Raw genomic sequence first — 10,452 nt, forward strand, 5'->3', positions numbered from 1 at the left:
TTGAGACCGTCTCATAGGAGTTTTTGCCATAAATTTATTATGAAATGAAAGGGTAATTTCGTCAGGTTAGGTGCAAAAACAGGAAAAAAACGATGAACAATTGCATTTGTTGTGCGTGCACTCAAAACATGTGTCAGAGGGGGGCGTGTGCAAAAGTTTTGAAATTACGTGGATATATTAGACTATTTATTTTTTATAGGGTGTTTTAAGCCAATTAAAAGTTTCACATAGGGTTCATATGCATTTTGCCCATATTATATATACATATATACACTTTTCTTTTGTCCTCTACCGTTTCTTTCTTTTTTTTTTTAGGGGTTACTTTCTTTCTTTTTTATGTTTTTAATTATTTTTTTATTATTTAATATTATATTATATATTAAAAAAACTTTGAAATTGAATTAAAATTATATTTATTTTTTTTGAAATATATTTATAAAAATTATATTTATGTTCTTTAATGATAAAAAATACACAATTTCATTAATAAAATTAAACTATTTATATAAATTATGTATATATAAATATATAAAATAAATTGATACTTCAGATATTTGAATTGAGTGTGGGATCCATAAAAAAATTGTTTACGTTTTTTGTTATGACGATGACGTAGCAGAGTGAGAAGCACGAAAAAGCTCTCGAGTAGCTCTTACTACTGTGGATGCCCTAAGTTATTAGGAGAGTCTGGCAATGACCAAGCAACCTCTACTTTTCTTTTTCTTTTTTTCACCTAAATGATGTTCATGGTACTATTTCAAAATTCCCAGAGGGTTACAAGTTGCAACACACATGAATTAAATAAATAATATCACCCAATTGGTTAATTTAACACTGAGAGCAACAAAAAACTGTATGAAGGTGGAATTTCATTCATGCGGTTATAGAGGGATACATAGTTCATAACAAACCAAGAATTGATTCCACGATACAGAAAATGTGAACTGTAAACTGCAATTGGACACAAAATGCAATTGCACGCGAGATGCTGAAGAACAAAATGCGACCTATCATCAAATGATATGTTTCAACCCCACAAACCGACCTGTTACACCCAACACACGACGTCTGCTGGTCATGTTTATGTTTCCTTTAGATCAGCCTCCTCTCTGTCACTCTTAAGAGCCTTCAGTTTTCTGTAACCTTTGTCGGTACCAAATATCCTGGAAAAAACACTTGCTATGAGAACCAGCACTCTTCTTTACTGCCAATCACAGCGTTTCATCCAATCAACAAGCTATGAGATAATCACTAGAATTAAGAAATACACTGAGGCATGACATGCATGGCCTGCCTCGCAGACACAGACTACATCACTTATCACTATGCTAATGAATGTAAATAATGCTCGAGTTACGCTGCTTGTGGTTTTGTTGTTCCAAGTGAAACTCAAAGAATACGGTTACAACGAGGAAAGGTTGAAATGTCTTTTATTCTGCTAAATACAAGTATACAACTCATAAAAAACTTTTCAACAATGCGAAAGGTGTTAGTAATAGTAGGTGATTCAATATTCCTTCATTATCTAAAAGATGAAACAGATTGTGGCTCAGAAAAATCATATATAGTTGAAAACTGCAAGTTAGAAAGGAGTGGACTAAAGATCTCACCAGTCCATGTAAACAAAAGTTGATGAATAGTTGCCACTCTTAGTGTACAGCAATCGATGATGATAGTCGTGAAAATCGGCACTGTCAATCCATAGCAGAAATTTCAGATGAAAAGTGATTAATTTAATAAATATTGTGCAACAGTCGAACAAAAGATAAACGAGTACAAAGTACAGACCCCCCATATAAAGGCAAGAAGTTAGAGAGACTCCATGGAAAATGGTACCCACAATGCGCCTCAACCGTCTCAAGGACTCGGAGCACCATCCATAACCAAAGAGTAATCAGATGAGGACCAGTTATGGCAGGACCAACTATCGTTGCAAACCCAAGAAACAAAATCTCAGCTGGGTGAGCATATTCAGAAGTCAATCCAAATGGCGTCGCATATCTGTAATATTAATCATATTCATGATTGCACATAACAAGAGAATGATTTTATCATTATCAATGAAACAGATATGGCTTTCTTGAGAACTTGATGTTTACTTACTCATGATGAACACTGTGGACATGCTTGTAAAGCCATTTTGTATGTAAAATCCTGTGCCCCCAGTAGAAAACAAAATCCTCCAGGATGAAGTAAAACAATATCTGAGTTGAGACGACTTTCCTGCAGAAATTTCACTTTTTATTCTAAACATCACCGGGAAAATGCTTTATTACAACTGAAAGACACTTTACGAAATTCATTATTACATACTGCAGTAAAACCACAGAACAAAGGACTACAACTTACAATCATTATTGTAATTTTTCAAATATTTTGAGAAACTGATCATGAATTAGCCAAACACTTTTTTTTTCTTGAAAGAAAAGAACTTGATATGCTCCAGAATAACATATCTTTACAAAATCAAGATCTTTCGATGATTTTGATTGTCTTAACAACTAGAGGACAATCTAAAATTATAGGAAACAAAAATAACTGTGTTGGCTAGAAATGCAATTTATCCTGAGATTTGAAACATTTCAAGAGTAAAAAGAATCACATACAATATCAATCCATATAAACTTCATCTTAAGAAATAAAGAACACAAATGTACCAGGAGGGAAGTGGTAATGAGCTTCGCATTCCCATGAATCTGAATACAGGATAGGATAGGATCATAACAGGTAGATTGACACAAAAATGATACAGCAATAGCTTAGTGATACATTTCTCTTGAGCTGCAGGGGTATTATTTTTAGTCTGCGGTAACAGAAAAGCCAAGAATCATTATGATAAGTATGAGTCAAGTCAATTTTATGCGCTAGTTACAATCCGCAGTGAAATATTTGTACCACTATCTTGAGCACATAAGTTAAAGGAACTCCAAGTCTCACAAATCAGCATGTTTATTCGCTTGAAGGCAGATGGGTTATCAAATATCATTTTAAGTAAAAATCTTTGCATTGGTCAAGCCTTTTTCCAAATATTATTCACTGCCATCATGACGTCTTTTATTTGATATTCAAGCTTCCATCCTCAACACCGGATTAGGATATATAACTTGAAAATAAAAAATTGAGAGGTCACGAAAGGTCAAACATGTGAACAATAATTTTTGTTTCTCTAGCATTCAGCCATAAGTAGATCAAGAAACAATAGAGAGCCACCAATTGTCGAGGCAAGAACTAACATCTGAACTTGTCAACACTTTATTAAATGTGTATCTTAACCTATAAATTACAAAGTTGTCCTTCGAGAAGAAAGTTAACCAAATGAATAAAAACAATTTGGTTAAACTAAGAAACTACCTATACACGATCAACATCTATATCAGTATAACTAAGTCACTCACGGGCGAAAATTGAAATAAATAATAGAATGTTTCCTGCTTTGGGTCAAACCGCAACAGTATTTTGAATGCTGCATACTTAGAGTGAGAATGAAGATTCCAAAAATGCTGAAATTCATAGTTCTTGCAACAAATATGATATTAGCGGTAGATATTAGAGACTTGGAAAAGGTGCATAACAACAAACAGTACAGCATCTATATACAATAATGTGACGAACAAATAAATATTTAGTTCATTTTTTAAAATATTTATCCTACCGTGCCTATGATGATAAGAAACTGAGTAAGTAAAGTGAAACCTGAATTTTGTACTTGCTTAGCCATCCAGCTCTTTCAAAAAATATGAATGGAAGTCCGGACAAGAAAAAGACACTTTCATGAAGAAAGAAGCTTCCAAGGCACGCCAGTTGAAAGTCATTAAAATGAGTAATGAGATACTGCAACAACAAAATATTAGATGCATATTACAATGAAGCAACACAAAATTTTCAAATAGATATTCAAAGATTGTTATCAGAGAACAAACACCAATTGTTCATAAAGTAAATTCAAAGACTTAGGCCTCTAAAAGAAAACATAAATTTACCTTTTTCTTCACAAAAGATGAGAAAAAAGTTTTCAAACCACCAATAAATATGGAATATGTACCAATACAAGGTCTCCAATATAGAACCCTGCCTAGCTTCTAGTGAGCACAAACAAGATAGGAAATTAACATGCCTTTCACGAAAACAGAATTGGCACAAAAAATATGACAGGTAAAGCCATAAAAGGCGCCTACTTGCATTCTAAAGATTAGTCCATGATGAAAGAAGTACCTAAGGAATGTGATCAAGCGGCTCACACCAATCACTAGAAACCAAATATTCTCCAAATTCTATGTAATAAAGATGCCTTAATCCCTCCACTAATAATAAAAGTCCTCAGCAAAATGATAGTGCCTTTATCTTTACAGAAAATATGAAATACAGCAAATAGCGCTCCTTATTGATGGCATTGAATACCTCGCATACGTACCAGGCATGAAAACAACATTTTAACAAGTTTATGGAAACAACAGAGCTAAAGACAAGCAAGTACAATCAACATATTCTTGGGAAAAAAAATATCCGCTTCCGCAGGATTTGATGCAGACGGATATATAAAATGAAAGCTCAAAATAGATTAAAAGGACAAACAATCAATCACAAATTTCCTTTGTAAGACAAACAAGGCTCAAAGCTTTGTGAGAAGAAAACTAGAAATCGATTACATTAGAGCCACAAACACTCAATCCAACCCCACCGCCACACACTTGATTACATGTAGACGTATTGCCATCCTTTCAATCAAACAAGAAGATGACACATGAAAACAATTAGCTCAAATCTAATTAGCATCCAACTCATCCGTCATTCGCAATACGCATGTAAAATGAAAGCACACGGGCTGTTCGATACTACCATCTTCTCCTCAACCCAAAAAAAATGGCTCCAAATTCAAAACAAAACAAAACAAAACAAAAACAAAAAGATGACGCAACAAAAATCGCAAACAGCAATGCATCAACCCTACAACCAGAGGAACCCAAAAAAAAAAAAGAAAAAAAAGGCTAAAATTCAAGAGAAAAACATAAAATCAATCAAATGTAGAAATCTGAAAAGAGAAAAAGAGAAGTTACCGTCCAAGCAGACTCGACGATCGAAGCCATCGGAGAAGAAGTGAGTGAAATGTTGGCAGAAAATGAAGGTAGTGAAAATAGGGAGGAGACAGACTGTCAGGGGAATCTCAGCTCGTGGCCTGCTCTCTGTGTATCCTCCCACTACTTTCCCATTTATTTATTTACACATTTTTTCATATTTTTAATAAATAAAAATAAATAATCTTGTCTATTTTTATTTTTCGAGTATTAATATTAATTTGTTTATGTATATGGCTTACGTGAAGTAATTTTTTTATTTTTATTTTTTAAAAACAAATACGTGTTACTATGGGAAACAATAGAGTTTACGAGAAAGGGGTTCAAGATGAAGCTCCAACGAGGATGGCAAAATGTTTAGTAAATAATACGAGCCTCATAGTACATTTCAAATAAATATAGCTATGATCACACACGTATCATGAGAGTGTTCAAGTTGATTAAATAGTTAAACATTTGATCAATTTTTTGATTTTTCCTGTCAATATTTTTTTGGATTAAACAGTCACACATGGATTGTTCAGCGAGGTTTAATTGACTAGCCTGATTTGCAAGTTATTGCGATTGAGACAACCCTTGAATTTTATTTTTTTTTTTGAAATAGTGATACTACATATATGCCCATACATCTATGTATTTATACTTAAAATAGTTTTTTCATAAAATATTTTACAATAAATAGTCGTTGGCATGCAATTAATTTAAATACTCAAATATAACAAAAAATCTCATGCATGACAGTTTCATAACGGAAATCATAGTTTAACGACAAATCTCATGCAAACGTCTAAAATCTCAAAACCAAGTAAAACAGTGACAAGTAGTAATCATGTGCGAAAATAACATAACACATAAAAATCCAATAATAAAACTGACAATGGTCACGGGTGCTAGCTGCCACGGATGCTCAGACGTCCTCACCGCCAGTAGAGATCACATCCTCAAAACTAGCATCAAACTCACTTGCACACCATTTAAATCTAATGAGCCTAGAGGCTAAGCATGCTCTACCCAGTAATAACAAATACCATATAATAAAATCGCATGCAAGCACGTATCACTTAAAAATATCATGAGGTATCTTATGCATGAATGCTCGTAAAAACATTTGCATAATGCTGAGTCGTAAACATAAACATAAACATAATCATAATCTTAATCTTAATCTTAATACGTAACATAAATACGACATGTCATAATCGTAAAATCATCAGTGTGAGTCATATCAGTGATGTGTGACCATTAACATAAACGATTGATCAATCTATAAAACCAACGTACGCGACGGCGAGGTTCACCCAACCTTAAACCAGGGATTCCCTTCGCCTCTATGATGCCAGTTCACTCAACCTTAAACCGGGGATCCATACGCTCATAAACATAAGTGGTGCAGACTTCTCCTTGCCCACTGATGTTTTGATATGTATTATGGACTCCTGTAGTTTTTTATGTTTTATGTTTTATGTTTTGATGTAATTTTGCAACCTTTGGAGAGGTTTTGGTCTAGTCCCCCTTTTTTTTCTGGTGTTCTGCTAGTTTGTGTTTATAAAATAAGTGGCTATGCCACCTTTCTTTTTTTAAAAAAAAAACATAAGTGGAGAGGTCATCGGGCCCGGTATCCCGACTTCCAAACCCATAAGTTGCCACAATCACATTAACTTTCCAAAAATATTTTCTTTACATGCCCTTAATCTTTCATAAAATAAATGCATGAATCATGAGCTTAAAGATATCATTTTCCTTAAAATTTGCCCGTAAATATATATTTAACTTGTTTTCCATAAAAATCATACTTATATAAAAATATAAACATATACATATATATATATATATATATATATAATATATATATTTACGGACCATTTACTAGCCACAGACTCATTCGAGTAGCTGCCTCTTAACGTAAGCCCATAACATAGATTGGCCCATTAACACTTAAACTGGCTCAATAATACTTAGCCCAACATAGCCGATAGCTCTCATGGATCACAAGGCTCATGACAAGCTAATGGAATAACTAAAATTACTAACTTAAGCCCAACAGAACAACTTAGTCACTCGACCCATTAATATTTTAATTCAAACACTCAGGCTCCCCCAGAACCTGGAAGTGAACCTGGGGTCTCGATCGCTAACTATGCTCACAGGCACTCCGTACAATCGAACAATCTTCTGGATGTACAAACGAGTCATCCTATCAAAACTGTAGTCCCGGTTATAAGGAATGAAATGTGCTGACTTGGTGAGTCGGTCCACCATAACCCAGATAGCATCACAATTCCTCGAGGACACCGGTAAATGGGTCATGAAGTCCATCGTGATCAACTCTCATTTTCACTCAAGAACAGTTAAACTGTGAAGCAACCCTCCAGGTCGTCGGTGCTCTGCCTTGACATGCTGACACACCAAACACCTCGAAACATACTGATACACACTTCTATTCATTCCCTTCCACCAGAACCTAGTACGCAAATCTTTGTACATCTTGTTGCTTCCTGGATGAATACTCAACTTAGAAGATGGACTTGAGATAGAATCTCCTCCCTCAAAGTATAATCCTTCGGAACAACAATATGGCCAGAAAAACAAAGAAAACCATCTGACTTATAGTGGAATTCGGACGTACTATCATCTCTGGCTAAACAAACCAAACGCTGGGTCTTCGGGTCAGACATATGAGCATATCGAATCCGAGAATACAAAGCTGGCTCAGATAAAATTGTAAACATCTGGATACTCTGCATACCTTTCTTATGCTTGAAGTTATACCCTGAAGAACAACAATCTTCAATGATACTGGTTACAGAACCAGTCTGGAGTGCAAACACTTGCACCTTGCGACTCAAAGCATCAGCAGTGAGATTAGCAGCTCCTGGATTGTATTTAGTTTCACAATCATAATCCTTCAGCAAATCCATCCAACGTCTCTGGCTCATGTTCAACTCTGCCTGAGTAAACAAATACTTGAGATTCTTGTGATCTATGAAGATCTCGAATCTCTCGCCATAGAGATAATGACGTCATATCTTCAATGCAAATACAATAGCTGCTAACTCAAGATCATGCACTGGATAATTGTTATCGTGAACTTTCAACTGTCTAGAGGCATATGCAATCACATTCCTGTTCTGAGTCAGGACACATTCTAGTCCCTGAAATGAAGCATCAGTGTACACTACATACCCTCCTGATTCAGACGGTAAGGCCAACACAGGCGCAGAAGTCAACCGTATACAAAGCTCACAGAAGATCTCTTCACATTCTGAGGACCATTCAAAATTTACGTCCTTCCTAGTAAGTTGTGTCAAAAGTCGAGTTAGCTGCGAGAAATTGGCGATAAAGCGACGATAATATCCTGCTAGACCCAGGAAACTACGGATCTCAGCTATCTTCGTCGGACGCGACCAATTAATTACAGCCTCAATCTTGCTCGGATCCACAAAAACTCCATCCCTGGATATAATGTGGCCAAGAAATACTACCCGATCCAGCCAGAACTCACACTTACTTAGCTTAGCAAACAACTGTCTTTCCCTCAAAGTCTGAAACACAAGCCTCAGGTGATATGTGTGTTCATTCATATCATGTGAATATACTAAGATATCGTCAATGAACACGACGACAAACTTGTCCAGAAATTCTCGAAATACTCGATTCATCAGATCCATGAATACAGCCGGTGCTTTAGTCAACCCAAATGGCATTACTAGGAACTCATAATGCCCATACCTTGTCCTAAAAGATGTCTTGGATATATCTTGATCTCTGAGTCGCATCTGGTGATATCCAGATCTCAAATCAATCTTTGAGTAAACCGAAGTACCATGCAACTGATCAAACAAATCATCTATACGAGGCAAAAGATACTTATTCTTGATTGTCACCATGTTCAACTAGCGATAGTCAATGCACAACCGCATAGACTCATCCTTATTTTTCACGAACAGAACAGGCGCTCCCCAAGGAGAAACACTAGGACGAATGTAACCTTTGTCCAAAAGGTCCTAAAGCTGCTGCTGCAACTCACGCATCTCTGACGGAGCCAGAAGATACGGTGCTCGAGAAATAGGCGAAGTTCCTGACATCAACTCTATGCCGAACTCAACTTCGCGCACTAGAGGAAAACCTGGAATCTCATCTGGAAACACATTTGGAAATTCATTCACAATTGGTAAAGCTTCTATACCAACACTTCCAGTGGATGTACAAACTGTATAGTTGAGGTCGCCTTCCCTGCCAGACTCTAGAGCTCGACAAGCTCTCATAGCGGATACCAAAGGCATCTGAGGTCGCGCTCCCTCACCATAGAATAACCAGCTATCATCACCAACCAGATGAAAACGCACCAGTCTCTGATAAAAATCCACTGAAGCTCGATATGTTTTCAACACATCGATTCACAAAATGCAATTGAAATCTTCAATTGCTAATATCATGAGATTCTCCATCAAAGCATTCCCTTCGAATTCTAAAGGGCAACTAAACACTAGACGTTTAGCCGATGCATACTGACCCGTCGGAGTAAAAACAACAACCACTGTGTCTAGAGATATGTATGGAAACTTACGTCTCTTAACAAAACGTGCAGAAATGAAAAAATGAGATGCACTAGTGTCAATGAGTACAAAACCAGGTATATTAAATAGCAGAAACGTACCCGTTATGACCCTATAATTCTCATCCTCCTGTCAACTGTCCCTGTGGCCTCTGCAGCACTGATGCCTGAGAACCAGAACAAGATACAGCTCCCTCGGCCTGTGGACAATCCTTCTTGAGGTGGCCAATCTCTCTACATCGGAAACATGCCCCTGAAACTTTCCGACACCTGTTAGTAGGATGAATCCCACCACAATGTCTGCAAGGGCCCTGATTTTTCTTTCCAAAGCGCATCACCTCTCCGGATCCTGAGGAAGAAAAAGTAGAACAAGACTTATTGAAAGACTGAGCACGGGGACCCAAGGAACTCGCGGGTCTAGATGCGAATAAAGATCTGTTACGGCGGATGTTGTCCTCTTCGTGGTGACATCAACTCACTAATCCCTCATAAGTCATGTCATCTCCCACAAAAACTCGGTCGTGGATCTCTGGATCAAGGCCTTGGAGGAACAGATTGTACTTCGCCTTGGTGATATCAGAAATCTGGGGGCAATAGGGCAGAAACTCAAAGAACTTCAGCTGGTACTCATCGATCGACATCGATCCTTGCCTCAAACTCAGAAAATCTCTTGCCTTTGCTTGTCGGAGTGCAGGAGTAAAATACAGCTTATGAAAAGCTGTGCGGAACTCTTCCCAAGTATCTACTACTCGAGCTGCAATAAAGGGTGCAGATGCAGAACTCCACCACTTCGGAGCTCGTCCTTCCACAAGGAAATCAAGAGTC

At 36.7% G+C, this 10,452-nt stretch overlaps 1 protein-coding gene across 1 annotated transcript; it reads right to left on the bottom strand.

Annotated features, from left to right (window-relative positions):
- Positions 1-826: 826 nt before the first annotated feature.
- On the bottom strand, positions 827-5,183 carry LOC140892802 (methylsterol monooxygenase 2-2). The gene is made up of 7 exons (XM_073301807.1): positions 5,055-5,183; positions 3,694-3,831; positions 2,658-2,803; positions 2,104-2,223; positions 1,789-2,001; positions 1,611-1,691; positions 827-1,163 (listed from the first exon to the last, which is right to left on the bottom strand). Exons 1-7 carry the CDS (start codon positions 5,082-5,084, stop codon positions 1,082-1,084), a joined length of 810 nt encoding a protein of 269 aa, XP_073157908.1. The 5' UTR covers positions 5,085-5,183; the 3' UTR covers positions 827-1,081.
- Positions 5,184-10,452: the final 5,269 nt, after the last annotated feature.

The sequence above is a fragment of the Henckelia pumila genome, chromosome 1 (genome assembly GCF_033568475.1).
Source record: "Henckelia pumila isolate YLH828 chromosome 1, ASM3356847v2, whole genome shotgun sequence".
In the NCBI taxonomy this organism is placed as follows: domain Eukaryota; kingdom Viridiplantae; phylum Streptophyta; class Magnoliopsida; order Lamiales; family Gesneriaceae; genus Henckelia; species Henckelia pumila.

Excerpts from the sequence above, each read along its gene's own strand:
- LOC140892802 (XM_073301807.1), bottom strand. The coding sequence starts at position 5,084 with ATGGCTTCGATCGTCGAGTCTGCTTGGACG. Across the intron at positions 3,832-5,054 it reads TCGTCGAGTCTGCTTGGACG|TATCTCATTACTCATTTTAA; the intron begins GTAACTTCTCTT and ends TTGTTGTTGCAG. Across the intron at positions 1,164-1,610 it reads ACTTTTGTTTACATGGACTG|GATATTTGGTACCGACAAAG; the intron begins GTGAGATCTTTA and ends TGTTTTTTCCAG.